The sequence below is a fragment of the Ambystoma mexicanum genome, chromosome 5q (genome assembly GCF_040938575.1).
Source record: "Ambystoma mexicanum isolate Mex_15411 chromosome 5q, UKY_AmexF1_1, whole genome shotgun sequence".
Lineage (NCBI taxonomy): Eukaryota > Metazoa > Chordata > Amphibia > Caudata > Ambystomatidae > Ambystoma > Ambystoma mexicanum.
This window is the reverse complement of record NC_090933.1, coordinates 364,457,769-364,476,970: the sequence shown is the minus strand read 5'-3', so window position 1 is coordinate 364,476,970 and position 19,202 is coordinate 364,457,769. Positions and strand designations below refer to the sequence as shown.

The window sequence follows — 19,202 nt, the reverse complement described above, 5'->3', positions numbered from 1 at the left end:
TGAACCGACTCACCACTTCCCAACGACAGAGGAGATCTTACTGCTGGAGAGTCTTCTTCCCCTGACTGGTGGGCACAACCAGTTTACCTTCCTTTTTCGCATCCCAGGACGTCTTGTGTTCGAATTGCCCGTGCCAAGCACCCCGGCAACCGGATAGCCACTTACCACTGGACCGCGAATAAAAGGACTGCTCCTTTTAATTGAGAACTCCACGGCTGGTTTCTTCCCTGGCAGTGCAACGGACTCCTGCTTTCCTCCCCGACGAGATCCTCTCTTCCCCCGGACAAAGCACCGACTTGCACCCGCTGCCAGGAACAACTGCCCCCGCTGGAGCGTTCTCACCATTTCAAGGTACCGTGTCCGCCAGGCCTCCCTTTCTAAAGATTGCTACAAGGTAATAATAATCCCTTAACCTTCTGGACTGGGCTGGCCGCCTTGACCATCTAACTGGTCCCTTTCTTTTTGGTCCAACTCTTTCTGAACTTTTTTGCAAGACTTTTGGGCACTTTGAACCGTGTGACCTTGGACACATTGCAAACGGAGCCTCTTAAAGTGGGTCCGGCCTTGTTAACTTTGACTTTACTGTTTTAACTTGCCTTCTTCTCATATTGTGTTCTGCCGAAAGTGTTGGGATCTGTTTCTATCTTTGCTCTGCCTTTCTCTCCCTTTTAAATTGATTGATTAGAGTGCCATCTTCGTTAAGCGCTCACCACTGTCTGAAAATAAGTGTTGCTTTACTTGAGACTTGTCTAACTAATCGTTGAAGGGAGTGTATATCTTTTAGTGACCGTGTTTTTGAACTGCTTGATATTAGTGCCAGTGTGTTTAACTAGATGTGTTTTTAAATAAATAATTATATCTCTTTTACACCAAGCTCTGGTCAGTGTGTGCTTGTTCTACTGTGTTCTTTTGACCTATTGTGAATACTCTGTATACTGCCTAACTCTTCTTGAGGGAAGTCTGTCTGCTCAGCCACAGCTACCAAGTGAATCTGTGTGGTACAGACTGCTACCAAGTGGGTTTACTGCCAAACACCTGTAGTCTTAAATCTTTTGCAGTGGTCCCTAAGGGAACTGCACAGGTTTCTGCCTAACAGAGGTGGACATGTCCGTCTTCTCCGCGAAGGAAGACTCTGGGCATATCCTGGCAGAAATTAAGGCCCTCAGAGGAGATCTGCAGGCCTCATTGATGGATCTAACAAGCAGGATGGGCACCTTTTGAAAGCAAGGCAGAGGGCCTGGTGCATAGCCAGCTCAACGCGGATTTGGTGGAAATGCGGGTATACGCCAGGAGGACCGAGCTGGAGCTCTGAGAAGAAGTGGTGGTGCTACAAATTGATGATTTGGAAAATAGAGAAGAAACAATATACGAATACTGGGCCTCAAACAGTGAGAGAGACCCTGAGGCAAGTAGAGGAGAAGGTTCAGGCCCTTGTACATCATCTCTTTGAAGCCGAGTTAGGAAAAGTGGTACAATTGGAGCCCACAGAGGCGGGAAGCCATTTGGAAGTGGCCCTTGCTCCATCATAGCAACATTCCTAAGGTACAAGGATAAAATTGAAGTGCTGAGTAGAGCGAAACAACGTAGGGAAATGGACTTCGAAAGCTCTAAGGTGACGATCTATCAAGACTTGTCCAACCTCATGCTCTCCAGGCGAAGAGACTGCAGACCCCTCCTGAAACGGCTGCAAGAAAAAGGCATCCGGTACAGATGGGAGTACCCATTTTCGCTGCAATTCGAAGTGGAAGCAGTGGATTATCGCATAACTTCGGCGGATGAGGCGCAGTAAGCCCTGAGCCACCTCACTGCGGGCATGGAGGTGGAAACGAGGGGACCAGAAGGACCGACTATGAGCAGGTAAAGGCCACAATCTAATCCAGTCCCGCAGAGAAGGAAAAGAGGACAACCGGGGAGAAAATAAATGCGTCTGAATGGACACATCGCCACACACGGCACCCACAACACCAAAGCAGCCGCAAGATAGCAATTCCCAAGAAGAGACTGGGTGAAGGCTGACGGAACAGTGGTAATCCCAGTCGGGATGTAAAGGTACGAAAGCTAAATGCTGGATTGAGGGAGCCAATTCCACTCCAAGGTTGCCCACTGTAGAAAAGAGGGCATCTCAACGACTTCTACAGAATTCAATAGGTCAAAGTTACAAACTGTTAAAAAGTTTATTGGGGGGTTTAAGTGGAGGGTTAGGCCTCAGGGTGGCGCGTGTCTGTCAAGAAGAGAGTAAATGTCACAACAAAGGCTATGTGGTAGGGGGAGAGTCAATATCCATAAAGGGATGGAAAAGGCGATCAAGTGGGGATAAACAAAATGGGGACAGATGGTAACGGGGGTCTGGTTGTGGGCACACTAAATGTAAAAGGATTAAATTCACCAACAAAGAACTTTAGTGGCGAGGGAATTCCGTAATGCCTCCCTAGACGTGCTTTTTTTTGCAAGAAACTCAGCAGGTGAAGGGGGAAGAGCGGGCTTTGAGAGGGATGGATATAGGGCAGGTTCACTGGGCCTGTGCGCTGACCAAAAGAGGGGCGTGGGAATGATCCTGCATAAACAATGTAGACTGCAGGGATGTGTAGTATCCATACTAATGGAGGGGCGGCTGTTGATCCTGCAGGGCACTCTAAAAGGGCCAAGAGTGGTACTGGCCACAGTGTATGCGCCCAACCAGGACAAGCGGGATTTATACAGAGAGTATTGGACGTGGTACAAAGGCTTGAAGCAGAGTTCTATATCATGGAAAGAGATTTTAATTAATGGGCGAATGAAACATGGGATAGGAGAACAAAGGGCCCACACAACACATGCTGAAGCTCTTGAATCATATTTTAGACCTGGGGGAGGCACCAGAAACCTCTGGCCGAGCATTGATAAAGTTAATACCGAAGAAAGGGAGGGACCCAGCCCAATGTATATCTTACTGCCCTATTTCACTCTTAAACGTGGACGAAAAAATAATCACATGTATACTAGCAACACGATTTGAGGAGAAGATGCCCCATATTATCCACCCAGATCAAATGGGCCCTCAAACCCTGGACCTCATGGAGCACGTCGCCGGGGAACCGGCCGACTATGCACTGCTGAGTTTAGATGCAGAAAAGGCCTTTGATCGGGTCGAATGGGGCTTCCTATTCGCAATACTGCGGAAAATAGGTGCGGGGACAGAATGTGTCGGGCTATCGGGGCAATCTACTCAGACCTCACAGCGAGGGTAGTCGTGAATGGGAAAATGTCCAGGGAAATCGAACTCAGCAGAGGCAGAAGGCAGGAAGGGATGCCCTTTGTCACCCCTGTTTTTCGCTTTGACAATGGAACCCCTGGGGGAGAAGATATGGGAGGACGACCAGATAAGCGGCATTAAGGTGGAAGAGGATAGTCACAAAATAAGTATGTATGCAGATGACGTGCTGTTGTACCTCTCGGGGGTAACCACATCAGTCCCAAGGGTGCTCCAGACACTGGTGGACTATGTGAGAGTGTCGGGATTTAAGGTGTATGATATGATAGGTTATTAATAACGCGCTTAATACCCAGAGGTTTCTAAGTGCGGACACCGGGATCGAACCTGTGGTGCTCCATGTCATCTTGCTTCCAAGGCGAGCACGTTGCCCCTGAGCTATCCTCCCAAGGTAAACGTAAGCAAGTCGGTTCTTCGTCCCTTGAGGGGTAAAACCAGAGGGAAGAGAGGGGAATGGGGCGGACAGGGGATACCATTGGAAGATGAAAGTATAAAATACTTCGAGGTGAGAATACCCAAGGCTCTACATAGACTATGTGAGCTGATCTCTCCCCTCACCCCCCATTACTGCACAGGCTTTTCGGAGAACTGGAAACATGGTTGAGGCTCACCATTTACTGGTTGGGCCAGTTAAATGCTGTTAAGATGACACTGCTCCCCCTGGTAATGTACCTATATCAAGCATTGCCATTAGAGCTGCCAGACCTACACTTTGCAGAGTTAAAAAGGAGAAATGGGAAATTTCTAAGACAAGGAAAGAAACAGAGGGTTGCGTATTGAATGCCGGTACAGCCCAAAGAGAAGGGTGGAGTCATCCTTCCTGACATGCAAACCTATTATAGAGCAGCCCAATTTAGAGCCCTGGTCCCCACCTGCGGGCTGACAAGCAGAAACAGTGGGTGGGTATGGAAAACTACCAATGGAGGCCAGTCACGCTTGGGGAATGGCTCTGGGCACGGCAGAAGGCGATCCCGAAAAAGGTAAGCGCACATAGAATTCTGGGTCCGCTATGGGTGCTGTGGAGGGTCTAGAAAGAAATGGTAGGAATTACGACCTGACCGTCCCCGCTGAGTCATATATGGGCCAACCCTATACAGGATTACATCCCAGACCATGCCAGATTCCTGGACTGGTTTGAGGTGGGATTGGAAAGAGTGGGACAAGTCCTCAAGAAAGTGGAATTTATATATGTGGCGAAACTTGAGGAGAAGATGGACACAGGGAAGATCTTTGTATTCAAATACCTGCAGTTTAAGGGAGTGTTGATGTCAGGAAAATGGAAGGACGAGCTGCAGAGGGAACTGACTGGCATGGAAATGGTACTGAGCGCAATGAGGGTAGCGAAGGGGTTGATATCCAAACGGTACCGTGTCCTACTAGCAGCGCAGGGAGGGGAGATGGACGCGTTTAAGAAGAAATGGGAGAGGAATATGGAAATAGACATGGATCCCAAACAGTTTAGAAAGTTATGTGAGAATGCTCACCGAACATCCATTGCTTGTCAATGCAAGTTGCATGGAATTAAACTTTTATTCAGATGGCAGTGGGATGCAATCCCACTGCCATCCAAGATGTACCCAGGGGCGGACCCCCCATTGCTGGAGTAAATGTGGGCAAAAAGCAGATTACTGACACATGTGGTGGTTATGTGGGAATGTACACGAGTATTGGAAGGAGGTCCTGGGATGGATAAGGGCCTTGGAAGGGGTGGAAAGACATCTAAACCCCCTGTTTGGTACTATTTGGGATGGGGGTGGAGGAGGGGGGATGCGTGAAACTCCCCCACATGCCTCACTACCTATTGTTGGCTGCAAGGGCTTTCCTGGCGGGGGGATTGAAGAGGGAGAAGCTCCCAGGTGATAAACAATGGTCCTTGAACCACGTGGACATGTAAATGATGGAACAGTTGACTGGGCAGATACATGGCCTGACCCCATAGAGGGAAATGGAATGGCAGGTCTTCCTTGAGATGTACGGCCCAAAGAGGTCACAGTCGGACGAAAGCATTGTGGAATTGTAGAAAGTGGAAAGCCCCAAGAGTAGTGTACAGAATATAAAGGATGGTGCAGCGACATAAGCCAGAAGCACTGGAAAGGAAGAAAGATGCAAGTGAACCCTAGATCAGACCCCAGGAAGATGCGTGGGAAATAAAACAATGTACATGGAAGAAAAACTCTCAGGTGGAATCAGTGAGAGGAAGTGCTCGAATAGAGGACTCCAAAGAGGCACTTTGATTGGCTGCCCTGAGTCCATACGTGGAAGACGGGTGGGGGGTGGCTGGGTAAAGGATACGGGGGACAAAACGTTGGGGAAAAATTGGCAGTGAAGCGCACAATGTGTGATGATGTAACGGTTATATTTGTCTTGATTGTGTCAAACCGATAATAAAACAAATACAAAATAAACAAAAAATCATTAGCACTAATGGGATTGGGGGAACAGACAAAAACGCATCTCATATCTGTTTCCAAGAGCAGGAATTATAATGGGGAAATCTTGCATTGGGATGCTTGCAGGGCAGATATGCAGGGGCAGGTGGTTAGTTGGCTCTCTGTTGAAAGGAAATGCATTCCTCAAAATGGCATGTGAGAGTTATGCAACCCATCCTTGTAGTTAAATGTTTATGTATATTTTGATTTAATAGCGCTTTATTTCTTATGGTGTACATCTTTGCCCTTCTGCATGCCGATTTGGTGTATTATACTGCCCACTGCTAGTGTTTTCTGAATTAATGTTAACACAGACCGGATTGTATGTTTTAATCAAAATCATTTTACTGCTGTGGTTACGCTTGAATGAAGAAGAAATAATCGTGCTAATAAGCGCAACATAGTCTTCTACACTAGCAGATCTTCTGTGGTCAGCATGTCAACATTAATTGCCTAAAAAATGTACCAGGATTTTTTGGGTGAAGATAGATTTCTGCTCTGTTCCTAGGTTAAGTGAATCATTTTTATAGTTCGTCAAGGGAAAGCAACTGTTAAATACTGTTGGCAGTCTAATGCACTCAAATTGATTGAGACATGTCAATTTCCATTTTTTTAAAAATAATATAAAATATCCATTTTAACCCCATGAAAACTGAGTAAAGAATATCTGTTAAGCTGCAGATGGTGTATATTTTAACATCCTTTTTTTAACAGGTGCTTTAAGAATTGAAATACTCAACAAGAGAGGTGAAGCAATTCAAAAACTTCCCGGCTCAAGTCATGCAAGTGCAAAGAAATTGTTAGTTGAGCTCAAGGTCATTTTACATTGTAAGTACTGAAAGGCTTTTATAACGTGATGTTTTACACTTTTGCCTAGTAGGCCTGCAATAAAAAGTGCGTTTTACTTCGAGATAAACACGTGAACTGAATCACTTAGGAGGGCTAACATTTTGGGAAAGTGATGGCCCCAAGTGAAATGCCAACCAATTAAAGCATGTTTGTTTTGGCACAGATTTTTAGCATAGTCATTTTGACATTGTGGTACGTATTACCTACTCCATCATCCAGTACCCCCATACATGCTCATCGTAGGTTGAAATAGCATGGCAACTAAACGTTTCTAAACTTCCAGTGCCAAATGCATTCCCCCAATTTATTTGGTGTGCCTCCTGGAACAACAAAACATCTAGTTAGTTTACTTTTGTGATGTGTGAGGACTTGTTTTTCTTGGTAGACATGTATTCCTTTTTATTGTGGCTCTCCTGTTCCTGCATATGTTTTCTTATTGCCACATTGGCGCATATATTCAGTGTAAGTCCAGGTTATGCAATTATCCCTGTGGATCCCACACACATTTTGGTCTCATACTTATTGGAGCATGTGAGAGGAAAATAGTTTCGTTTTTATTTTCAACCTCTATCCTCAATCGCATATCTTGTTCTGAAGGCCTTCACCTATGCACATCTCTGTTCTCCATCAAGTACCTTTCCTTAAGTTCATATCCTGTTAATTTTCTCTATTATTTTTATTTTCTTTATTGTGCATTTGTTACTTAATAAAAACATTCAGCACAAAATGTATAAACACATAATTTCAATAAAGAAGAGCCACAACAATTATTTCATCCATAATGCAAATTGGCCAATGAAATAAAAAAACATCATGTAAAACCTATGCCAAAATAGATTAAACCAATATCGTAGTGGCATATCAGTATCGAAGTGGCATATCACAATTTAAGACCAGCATAAAATGACAAACAATTTAGGTTAAGAACAACAGTACATTAGAAGCTCATTAGAAATTATGGTGAGATCACATAATTCATTATAACTAAACTATAGTAACTTTCGCAAGGGGGCGCTGTTGAGCGTGAGCTGATGAAGGTCTAACCGTCATCGCTCCGCTGTGACCCGTGCTATTTGCATGGAAATAGCTGTTTTTCCACAAGATATCCTATAACTATTGGCATTTATATTCAGCCGACACCGGGACTACCTATTGCACTGTTCCCATGTGAAAACAGAGCCTGGAAAGCTCTGCTGCGCCGTTGCCAGTGAGGGGAGGAGAGGCGACTATGCCATGGCAGACTGGGAGCCCGCGCCTGCTGCAACGGAGCCCGCGCTTGAGTGAACACATCTGTTAAGCGGAGTGAGAGGGCCTCAGTGGTTGCCCACGGTTGAAACCTGCAATTTGGACTGAGCGAGGATCTCCTTCAGCTGATCCTGTCCGCGGTGCTGCATGTTCGGCGAGTGCACTCGCTTTCTGACCTGGGCTCAAGTGGATGGCTTGAGGGAGGCCATCCGGGCCACGACGGCAGCAGCCGGATCGGAGCAGGCTGTTGGGGCTGCTGCAGTGGTGCGATAGGGATGGCCTATGAATACAGCGATAGGGTCGTCCATTCCCCCCCGAGAGGTCTGTATAACCCAGAGACTTGTGTCCCTTCCGGGGCCTGGAAGCGAACAGTGGATACCGCAATCGGATCCCCCTTACACCCGCTTTGGGATGGTTGGCTGTTGGTGGGCGGTGCCGGCCCGTCCGGGTCGGTATCTTGTGGCGCCTTTGTGCCTATAGGCAACTGGAGAGGATCGCCCCGTACAGAGAAGTGGCTGGGGGCCTGGACAATCTACAGCTGCTGCGCCCTTCCGTCCTCTGAGGAGAGGCTTCTGGGGGCAGCGTGGAACAACGGGCGAACCAGTGAGGAACACCGAGACTCTTGGGCACGCAGACAACTCACCATGATTCTCCCAATCTTCCACTCCGGTACGTGCTGCCCCCCCCCCCTCCCCCCAACCGCCCAGCGAACGATCTGCGCATCATAAGGACCATTCAGCGCTTGTACTTGTTATGTATACGGTGCGGCCCAGCTCTGCACTAGAAGCACTACATTGTATGGAACCCACTTATAAATGTCATCTGCATAAGGGCCTGGTCAGAGTCTACTAGCCTGAGTATTTGACACAAAGGAGGCAGGGTGCTGTGGCACAAATGCAACCCGTAGATTGATAGCGGACTGACACTTATGCCTCTTTCCTTCTGGCGGCGTGGAACGCGGCTTTCCTTTGGATTGTTGCACTGCGACAGCAGCTTGCGGTTATATTCTGGGCACAGGAGTGTACTACCCTAATGAGTCCCATCGCTACTATATGTTGAAGAGGATATGACCACTACTTCATGCGCTGTTGAACTGAACTCTGGTTGATGGTCGACCAATGGTCTGGTAACAACCTGAAGCATGACGCCACGCGTGTCACTATGCTATCCGCTCCGAGGGGGTGAGCAAGACAAGAGCCTGTGCTCCTCCTAGGACCACGACTGTTACAGAGAATTCTCATAAATGGCTGATTTCCCTTACCTAATGAGTCCCTCAGCAGCTTTGCTGTATTTCTAGGGTTTATTTTTTTCACCTGGTAAGAGTGTGAGCCTTTTTCTCCACTCTTACATGTGTTTTGCTGTGTGTTTTTTCACTTTTTATGTGATCTTGGGCACTGGAGCCTCACCTACTCCATGAGCACCACTTTGTGTGTGTTACACAGCACCTTCAGTGCAGTGACACAGGGTTGTCTTTGAGACTTCCCACTGACTCAATTTTTCTGGGGCTGACTACTGTCCCCCAGAAACAGGTAAAGTTGCCATTAACTTTATATAGTCACTTTAAACCACAGACCCAGTACACCCCATTTTACATGGAGTATTGGAAAGGGTTAACTCTTATCCCTTTTTGTCTGTGCCTCTTGGAGCCTTGTTTCGCTCCCTTAACATTAAGACTTGGCTGGTGGCAGTGGTAACTACCCTAACTTTTCTACCGCGATTATATTATATAATAATAATAATAATAATAATAATTTAGCATTTATATAGCGCTACAAACCCTCAGGCATCTGAGCGCTGCTTATTATTATCCACGGTGTGTGGTGCTCATTTATCGACCTCGGAAGGATGAAAGGCTGAGTTTGGCCCTGCCTGGATTGGAACCTGCGTCAGGCTCTGCACAGATGTCAAAGCGAGCGCTCTAGTCGCTGAGCTATCAGACCATATAAACGTGGTATTGTTTTAGGCTATTATATTAGCCTCGAACATAAACCCGCTTGACCAAATACATTTTATTTTGGTTCCGGCTGGGTTTATTCGCCATTTCTTTTTGTTAGTCTTTCTCGTGTTTTTCTCTGCGCGCCAAACCGGGGATGACTCCTTTGTTAGCTGTCTTTTCGCGGGCTTCTGCACAGAAGCCCTCCTTAAGGCGCCTGATAATCTAGGTAGGCAGGATGTGAGGGAGGGATCTTCGGACCCCAGCCATGGGTTCCCTTGGTAACCCAAGTCGCACTCTTGTCTGATTGGCTAAGGGGACTGGCATTGCCAGGCCAGCCACCCTGCTGTGTGATTGACAGCCAGGCTTTATGAATGGGGGTAAAACTCCATAAAAAGTAGGTCTCTGGGACTGGGAAGGCAGAGTTGCCACTGGAACGAAAGAACCAACGAGGAACTGAAAGAAGAGGACCCCTACCACGACTGAACCGCCAGGTGAAACCCTGCTGCAGGTCTGAATCGCCAGAATCCGACGACAGAGAAGATCCTCCAGAAAACTTCTTCCCTTGAGATGGTGGGACCAACCAGTTCGCCAAACTACAAGCCAGGACCCCTCCTCTGGTCGAATTCGCTGTACAGAGCTACAGTGGGCCGGATAGCCAGGAAGGTCAGACTTGGGTTTTAAGAAGCACACCTTTTATTCGTTGTTTTGCTCTGCTGCTGGTTTCTTCCCTGGGTGGCGCAGGACCCTCCAGTCTTCCTACTTCATGTCAGTATGACAGTCGCTTCAGGAACGGTGAGCCTGCAGGAACCACCAGAAACGTCTGCCTCAGCTGCAGCTCCCTCTCCGTTTTAAGATACTGTGCAAATCCGGTTGTTCGTTTCGTTCAACCACCGTGAAAGTGTTTTAAATCTTTCTCCAATCCGAGGGCTTGTCCTTCTCTTCTCTTTGAACTAACTTTTCTACCAACCAACCTCGTCCGGAATCTCTGCCACAAACTTTACCTCGAACTACCCTGAACTGTGTGATCTTGCGCAAAAGACTTCTGATCCATTGACTTTGGCCCTAAGCCTTTTCTAGCTGATCTCCTCACTGTAGTCTCTCTTGTTCAATTGCCCTGAGTTCTTACCTGTTGGTTTTGCCTAATTTCTAATAACTTTGTCTTTCCCTCCCTTTTAAATTGCTGGAGTCCCATTTTGCTCCCACTTCATTTTGTTAGCTTAACTTGTCTGGAATTTAAGGGAAGTGGTGTGGTGTATTTATGATTGTGATTTTTAACTTGCTTAGAATAGTGAAATGTTATACAACTGTTGAGTAAATAAATATATATTCTTTTACTTAGAAACCTTGAGTCAATGCTTGCCTGAATCATAGTAATTGCTGTCCTTTGTGTAACTGTTTTTCTGATGTTTGTTAATCTGCTTAGAATCACATGCTGTGCATAGGTCCGACATCCAGTGGTCACTGCGGAGTATTGCATTTTGTTTTTCGTAGTCGAAAAGGGGACGTCGACAAGGCGTGTCTGTAACACTATCCCTATAGTGACGTGCGTTGTACCCACAATCCCTCACGCGTCGAGGTCCCTCAGATTGTTTTTTTCCGCCCAGTTTCTGGTCGCCTTTCGCGGAGCTCCTAGAGAGACATTGCTATACTTACCACGGACCTCGGTCCTTTTGTCATAACTTAATATACTGGTAACGATCCCTCCCCCTCGACGTTAGCTGTGAAGCTGTTTCTCCGCCGAACTATTTTCGACGGAGAGGAAGAGCGGAGGAGATCCTTCGGCGCTGCCGAACACATGGCCTGGCCTCGACGGCCAACTTACAGTAGGGAGAGTGGGGGTTAGAACTTTGTCTCTTCTCTTTGAGAATGTCTTTCTTTCTCCCTTTTCTTTCCCTTGGGGTTGTTATCGCCAGCTATTATTGCCTCAGCTATGGAGAGGACACCATTTAAGTTTTGCCCACGCTGCAGGGGCAAATATACTTGGAAAGATAAGCACAAGCTCTGTAATCGTTGCTTACCCCTCGATCACATAGAGAACAGCTGCGCAGCCTGCAAGCTCTTAAAACCCAGGACTCTTAAAGAACGTAGGGTTAAGAGGTGGGCGGACTACGCGATGTCGAAGTCAGTTTCCTCACCCGCTGCCGCTGTTACTGAAAGTGACGAGGAGTGCGATAACTCGACGTCCGTTACGGAAGTCATGAACCCCCAGAAGGAGCGCTCCCGCTCCTCGTCGTCCGTCCCCGGCCCCGACGGGCTCGGCTCACGCCCTGCTTATGGGGATGAACACCCCGGCGACAAGGACGCACACAAACCCCATAAGGCTAAACACATTACCCACGGCTCTTCTTCGTCGAGAACGAAGGATCCATCAGCGCCGAAGGGGACGCAGGGCACTCCGGCGTCTACCGCAGACCGTAAAGGTCACAAGCCCCACCCGCAAACGCAGCCGCGACCAGCGATTGGGCTTCCATCTAACACGGGCGCTACCCCAAAAACATCCGACGCAACGCTCCATAGAGCGACCGTCGAGGTACAACGCGCAACGCACACAACGTCGACACCAAAGCCCTCGACGGACAAAATCGTGGCCGAGAGCCTAGCGAGAATTGTCGCCGAAGACGAACGTACGCGGACGACGAAACAAACGTCGAATACCGCGTCGAAAAAACACAAAAGTAGCCAGGAACTGCCCCTTTCTCCAAAGGACGCTTCCGAACTACCTGAAGGCTTTTCAGAAGGAGACGGGAACCTCTCGTCGACGTTGTGGGAGCGTTCCAAACGATTCGAAGGCGAAAACACTAATTTCCCCCCTCTAGACTATTCAGGGGTACCCCATGAGACCCTTGAAAGACTCCATTCTTGCATGGAGAAAATGGAAAGGTTTCTAGGAAACCAAGACCCACCCACTCACAAAAGACAAAGAGAATGGCCACAGGATGACCCTAGAGTCAAGATTCCTAGGCTGGTTGACCTCACTGAGGAGGAGCAATACCTCCAAGAAGATGAGGAGTGTTTGGGTGGAGAAGAAGAGGTAGAACTTGAGGAAGAGGGGTTCGAAGAAGATCCTTACACCACTCCTACAGGGTTTGAAGAGGATACAGCTACCTCGCAGCCCTGGCATTCACCGTCAGTGCAGCCTTGGCAATCCCCATCAGTACATTCAGACCCTGATGCCTTTCTCCCTTCTCCTCTCAAGGATTCACATGGGAACTCCTCTCCCATAGATGACCAACCTTCCCTCAATGCACTATTGCGCAAGGCAGCAGCGCATTTTGAGATTGATACAGGGGAAACTCTTCCAGACATTGACTTTGTAGAAAAAGTCATCAAAGAAAAAGCCCCTGTTAGCCAATCTATTCCACTCCTGGCTTCTATTAAAAGAAGAATTTCTCCTTCCCTTACTAACCCAGCTTTAGTAAGAGGGGTCAACCCTAGAATAGAAAAGCTCTTCAGCCCTTCATCCTCTGACCCTTTATACATCAGAGGACACTCTATTCCGGACTCCCTTGTGGTTACCAACACAAGAAAAAGAGCAGGGGTGCCACTATCCACTAGTGAAGCACCTCCAGACAAAGAAGGCAAAAAACTCTACGCACTGGGGAAGAGAATCACGACCTCCGCCGCCTTCTCTACTAGAATTGCTAATAACAACTCACTTTTAGCTAGCTATGCAGATGCACAGTGGAACAAGCTGCGCAGCGAAGCAGAGGAAGCACCTGAACCTCTGCGTTCTCGCCTGCTAGCTATAATATCAGAGGGCACACTGGTAAACCAGGGCATCGTTAAGAACTCCCTAGATGCCGCTGAGACGGCTGGCCGCTCCCTAGTGCAGGGAATACTTCTCAAGCGCCACGTTTGGCTACGCAATTCAGGTTTTAAGCCCGAAACCCAAGCCTCCCTCATAAATAAACCCATTGAACAGACGCATCTGTTTGGGAAAGCAGTAGATGAGGCCCTAGAACATGCTAAAAAAGAGTTTGATACCATCAAGACTCTTGATCAAATTTCTAGGCCCCCTAACAGGCGAGGCTATGGTAATAAACGCTCCTTTCGTGGCCAAAGACAGCAGCAGAACCAACAACAACAATATTACTCTGGCTCCAACTGGCCCACCAACCAGGGTAACACCCAGTTCAGTCAAAGAGGCCAACGCCGTGGCAAAGGAAGAGGTCGTGGCTCCAGCCCCAGAGGTTCCACGCCCAATACCAGCAAATGACCCGAAAATTCGGGTCCCCTCCCATGCATCACCGGTCGGGGGCCGGCTAACATCGTTCCTTTCAGCATGGGAGGGAATCACGTCAGACCGTTGGGTATTATCCACCATAGCCCACGGATACTGCATCGAGTTCAACGGTTCCCCGAAGTACAAACCCCCACGGAACCGGCGCATGACACCGCAACACCTCTCCATTCTTCTTCAAGAGGTGGAAGAACTACTGAAGAAAGAAGCTATAGAGCCCGTCCCCCTATCACAGGTAACAGAAGGTATTTATTCAGTGTACTTCCTTGTACCCAAAAAGGACTTAACCATGCGCCCTGTATTAGATCTGCGCCCAGCAAACATATTTGTCAAACCCCAAAAGTTTCGTATGGTGACCTTACAGGAGGTAATCCCACTGTTATCACAAGGGGATTACATGACAACACTGGACATGAAAGATGCATACTTTCATATTTTAATGTTGACATCGCACAGAAAATACCTCAGGTTCAAAATAGAGGACAAACACTACCAGTTCAGAGTACTACCCTTCGGGATAGCATCTGCACCAAGGGTATTCACGAAAGTACTGGCAGTGGCAGCGGCCCACCTGCGCAGATTATCCATCCCGGTATACCCTTACCTCGACGACTGGCTCATAACAGGGGATTCTTACGAAACATGCTTCTCCAATACCCAAAAGACCGTAGACCTTTTGTCCCGACTGGGCTTCTCCATCAACGAAAAGAAGTCCAGCTTAGACCCCAGCCAAACCAAACAATTCCTAGGGGCTCTAATTCGAACAAGGGACGGCCTCGTATTCCCCTCCAACGAGAGGGTCCAAAACATGCTGTTTCAAATTCCCCATTATGTAGCAGGCCAAGAGGTAACGGTACGCAAAGCAATGCGCTTGCTAGGGATGATGGCGTCATGTATTTATTTGGTACCTCACGCGCGCCTGCGCATGCGCCCAATGCAAGAGTGGCTCTACAGCCAGTGGTGTCAGGCCAGCGGACAATGGGACGATCTAGTGGTGGTCTCGCAGGCCTTGGTTCTCTCGCTACGGTGGTGGACAAAAGAAAACCTGTTATTAGGGAAAACTTTTGCCACACCCGCAGTGGAAGCCACTCTAACCACAGACGCATCCCTTACAGGATGGGGGGCTCACCTATCCCATCAGACGGCACACGGAGTGTGGACTCCGAGTTTAGCATCCAAGCATATAAACCTGCTGGAACTACTAGCGGTGTTCAAAGCACTGAAAGCCTTTCAGGAACACTTACAAGGAAAGACAGTGATGGTCCTCACAGACAGCACCACTGCCATGTACTACCTCAACAAGCAAGGGGGCACTCACTCTCCAGGACTGTCCAAGCTGTCCCAGAATATATGGAAGTGGGCTCTCAAACACAACATGTTCCTACTAGCACAACATGTACCAGGGGAACTCAATCTGCTAGCAGACAAACTCAGCAGAGACTTCCCCCTGCCCGAAGAGTACGAATGGCAATTGCACGAAGACATCGTCTTAGACATCTTCACGCAATGGGGATTCCCGGAAATAGACCTGTTCGCAACCCTGGAGAACTCACAATGCCAAAGTTACGCCTCCAGGTACCCCCAGAACCAGTCCAAGGGGAACGGTCTGTCGATTCAATGGTCAGGGAAATTTGTTTACGCCTTTCCCCCGACTCCCCTTCTCAACAAAGTGGTGCACAAGATGCACCAGGAGCAGGTTACCATGATACTAGTGGCCCCAATGTGGGCACGGCAACCTTGGTTCGCTCACTTGATGGAGATGTCCCTATCTCCCCCAGTGAAACTTCCCTGCCCGTACAACATGCTGTCACAAGACAAGGGCAGGACACTGCATCCATGCCCTCAGACCATGAACTTAGCAGCCTGGCTCCTGAGATCATAGAATTTGGACATTTACAACTCCCACAGAGATGTATGGACATCCTCAGGGAAGCCAGAAAACCTAATACTCGACACTGCTATTCTAGCAAATGGAAAAGATTCGTTATCTGGTGTAGAGGTACTAGCATCAACCCAGTTGACTGCTCTCCTACTGACATTATTCTATACTTGACCCATTTACTGGATTCAGGTTTAGCGTTCAATTCCATTAAAGTCCACCTAGCGGCACTTTCTGCATACACCACTTCCCAACTTAAAGTGTCGTGGTGGAAGATACCAGTTATCAAAGCCTTCATGGAGGGGGTAAAGAGGATACACCCTCCGATAGCTAACCCAGCTCCCGGATGGGACTTAAATGTGGTACTTTCCAGACTCATGGGCCCTCCCTTCGAACCCATGCACAAGGCAACTCTTAAAGATATCACCCTTAAGACTGCTTTCCTAATAGCTATCACCTCCATTAGGAGAGTAAGTGAACTACAGGCTCTTTCTGTACTAGACCCCTTCGTAACAGTTCACAAAAATAAAGTGGTTCTACGCACACACCCAAGGTTTGCACCTAAATTCATCTCGAAATTTCATGTAAACCAAACTATAGAACTACCAACGTTCTTTCAAAACCCTTCCAGCTCGGGAGAAAAAAGTCTGCATACACTAGATGTACGCAGAGCTGTCATGTTCTACATGGAAAGAACCAGACCACTGAGAAAGACTAATCAGTTCTCCAGCATGGGGTCTGGCATGGATTCACATGCTCATGAATATTCCCCGTCGTCAGGCTGGGAATCCTCGGTAAAGAAAAAACCAGTATCAGTTTCGTTTCTGATCTGTCTTTCGTAGTAATAACCAATCACTGGTCTCTGCGTCATACTGACCACAGCCAATGACTGCCCTCTACCTAAGCACCGCCTCTGGCAGCCATCTTCAGATTTTTACCGCACGTTCATGTGTTGGGATCCTCGTGCTATTGCTCTCGAGCGTTAGTGCTATTTTTTCGCGCTTTTTCACAAAAACTTCGATTCTTTCGGTCAAAAGAGCCTCAAGCTCCACCGATCCTACATCCGATCAACGGGGACCCGTGTCGGATTCATCTGTGCCCCTCAAGGGTGAAGATTTCGTCGAGCTACACTTCGGAGGACTCCAGAAGCTTCTCAGGCCCGGTCTCGGAGATGGCCCAGGAGAAGGGAAGCTCGACGCCCGGAAAGCTGTTCAGGGCCTGCCCTGGATGCCAGCTGCAGAACGTCTTCAAGGAGGACGAACACTCTTTCTGCCTTTACTGCCTTCATGGGGACAAGACGCACGTGGAGAAGGACTGTGCGTTTTGCGGCAACATGTCGGAACGGACCATGAAGGACCGCCATCAACGTCTCGCCAGCTGGCTGGAGGGTAAGAGCCCGTCTGGCGAGAAGAAGAAGAAATCTGAGCGGTCTTCTAAGACCTTTGAGGGCGCCCCGGCGACGGGGGCCCAACATAAGGCCAAGCACCGCGAGTCCGCTGGCACCGGGAGCGCCGAACGGTCGGGCTCTACGGGCGCCAGGCAGGGCGCACCCTCCCCGGCACCATCAACCACGAGCCAACGCTCTGGGTCGGGTAAGAGGAAGGCCGAGCACCCGGCGAAGCTCCTGGAGAGACCCCGGTCGAGCTCTAAGGCAGAGGAGGAGCGTGGCAGTGCCCCCTCCCTCAAGGATAAGGCGGTGAGCGCACCTAAGGTGGTGAAGGCCTTGATCCATTCGACCAAGCCCTCTATCGAAACGGTCGCGGCGGCCCTGGCCCAGCCTGTGGAGGCTGCACCAGTGGTGGCGGCCTCGGGGCCCAGAATCTCCCTGCCTCCTCGGAGGGAGTCTTCTTTCGTGCCCATCGATAGGACCCCCGTGAAACCCTCCGTGGGGAAGAAGGGGGGGCAGGGCGTCGTCGTAGATTCGGCCTCAACCTCAGAAGAGGAACTGATCGAGGTCTTAAGCCACGGCCTAGGCGTGGAACAAGACCAGCCCGTCGGAATGGGCCCCGACGCAGGTGACGACGACGACATCGTCGAGGATACCGACGGGGCCCCTGCTCGCCCGTCGGATTCCCCTCTGCCAGCGCCGCAAGACAACTCAGCGGCCATTTTGTTGGCTATACAGTCCTTATGCTCCGAGATAAGGACGAGACTACCGTTACCGACGGAGGAACCTCTCCCGTCGGGGGATCCAGAACCGGGACCTTCTGGTGTTCCCCCTACCAAGAAAAGAAGGATCCATCCACCGCCTCCTTTTCAACCGTCGCGCCCCGTCCAGCCCTCCTCCCCGTCCACCCGAGGGGATGATACGGGGACTGACACGGCAGCGACGGGTACGGACGACGAGGCATACGACGAGGATTTTCCGTCGTCGCCTCCCACCAGGGCTTCTCCGCCCGACGAGATTGGATCGTTCCACTCAATGATCGCCAGGGCATCCGAGCTTTTCCAACTCTGCCCTGAGGAGAAGAAAAAGGAAGGCTTCCTTTACCAACGGCGCGAGACCAAGAGGAAGACGGTCCTCGCAGTGCCTCTGTTGGACGACATTTGGGATGAGGGCCTTTCCCTCCTCAAGAACCCTTCCACGACGCCAGCGAAAAGAGACCGGTACGAGAAAAAGTACCGGGTCCCGGACTCGGCCCCCCTATGCCTCCGGGCGCAGCCTACCCCGGACTCCGTCGTCTCCGCGGCAGCCAGGAAGAAAGCGGGGGGGGGTGCGGCCTCCACGTCGACTTCCCCGCCGGACGGCGAGGGAAAGAAATTGGATGCCATGGGACGCAGAGTCATCTCGTCGGCGGCGACGACGATTAAAGCGGCCAACGCCTTGGCTATCGTGGCCCGCTACGACAGGGAACTCTGGTACAAGATAGCTCCCCTGCTGGATTTTCTGCCGGACGACAAGAGGGCGGAGGCCCTTGAGATCCTGCAGGAAGGTGAGGTGGCCTCGGACCACGCCATCACCGTGGCGACGGACATCGCCGACACTGGGTTCCGCCAGATGGGCAACGGCGTTTGCCTTCGACGTCGCGGATGGCTCAAGGCTACGGACTTTCGGCAGGACGTCCAGACCAGGGTCCTGGACATGCCCTTCGACGGGAACAACCTGTTTGGGAAGACAGTGGACGATTCCCTTCAGGCCATCAAGGCGGATACTGAGACGGCCCGGGCCCTTGGAGTACTGCAGCAACGGCGGACGCCCTTTCGGAGCGGCGGAGGCAAGGGCGCCTCCAAAGGTTCCGGCGGCGGTTTCGCTTCCTACCGTCAAGCGGCCCGCTCGTCGTCGCAAGAGGCCTACAGAGGACGAGGCAAGTCTGGCGGCCCCCGCCGTCGTCGCCAAGGAGGCCAAGGCGGCAAGGCCGCGTCCAAGCAGGATT

The 19,202-nt window shown here is 49.7% G+C and overlaps 1 protein-coding gene across 2 annotated transcripts in view; it reads left to right on the top strand.

Annotated features, from left to right (window-relative positions):
• Window positions 1-19,202, top strand: part of SMCHD1 (structural maintenance of chromosomes flexible hinge domain containing 1) — a 3,133,956-nt gene that overhangs the window by 983,287 nt on the left and 2,131,467 nt on the right. For both annotated transcript variants that reach the window (XM_069620859.1, XM_069620860.1), the window contains exon 17: window positions 6,394-6,507. In XM_069620859.1, coding sequence (XP_069476960.1) covers window positions 6,394-6,507 — 114 coding nt within the window. The remainder of the gene's footprint in view (window positions 1-6,393; window positions 6,508-19,202) is intronic.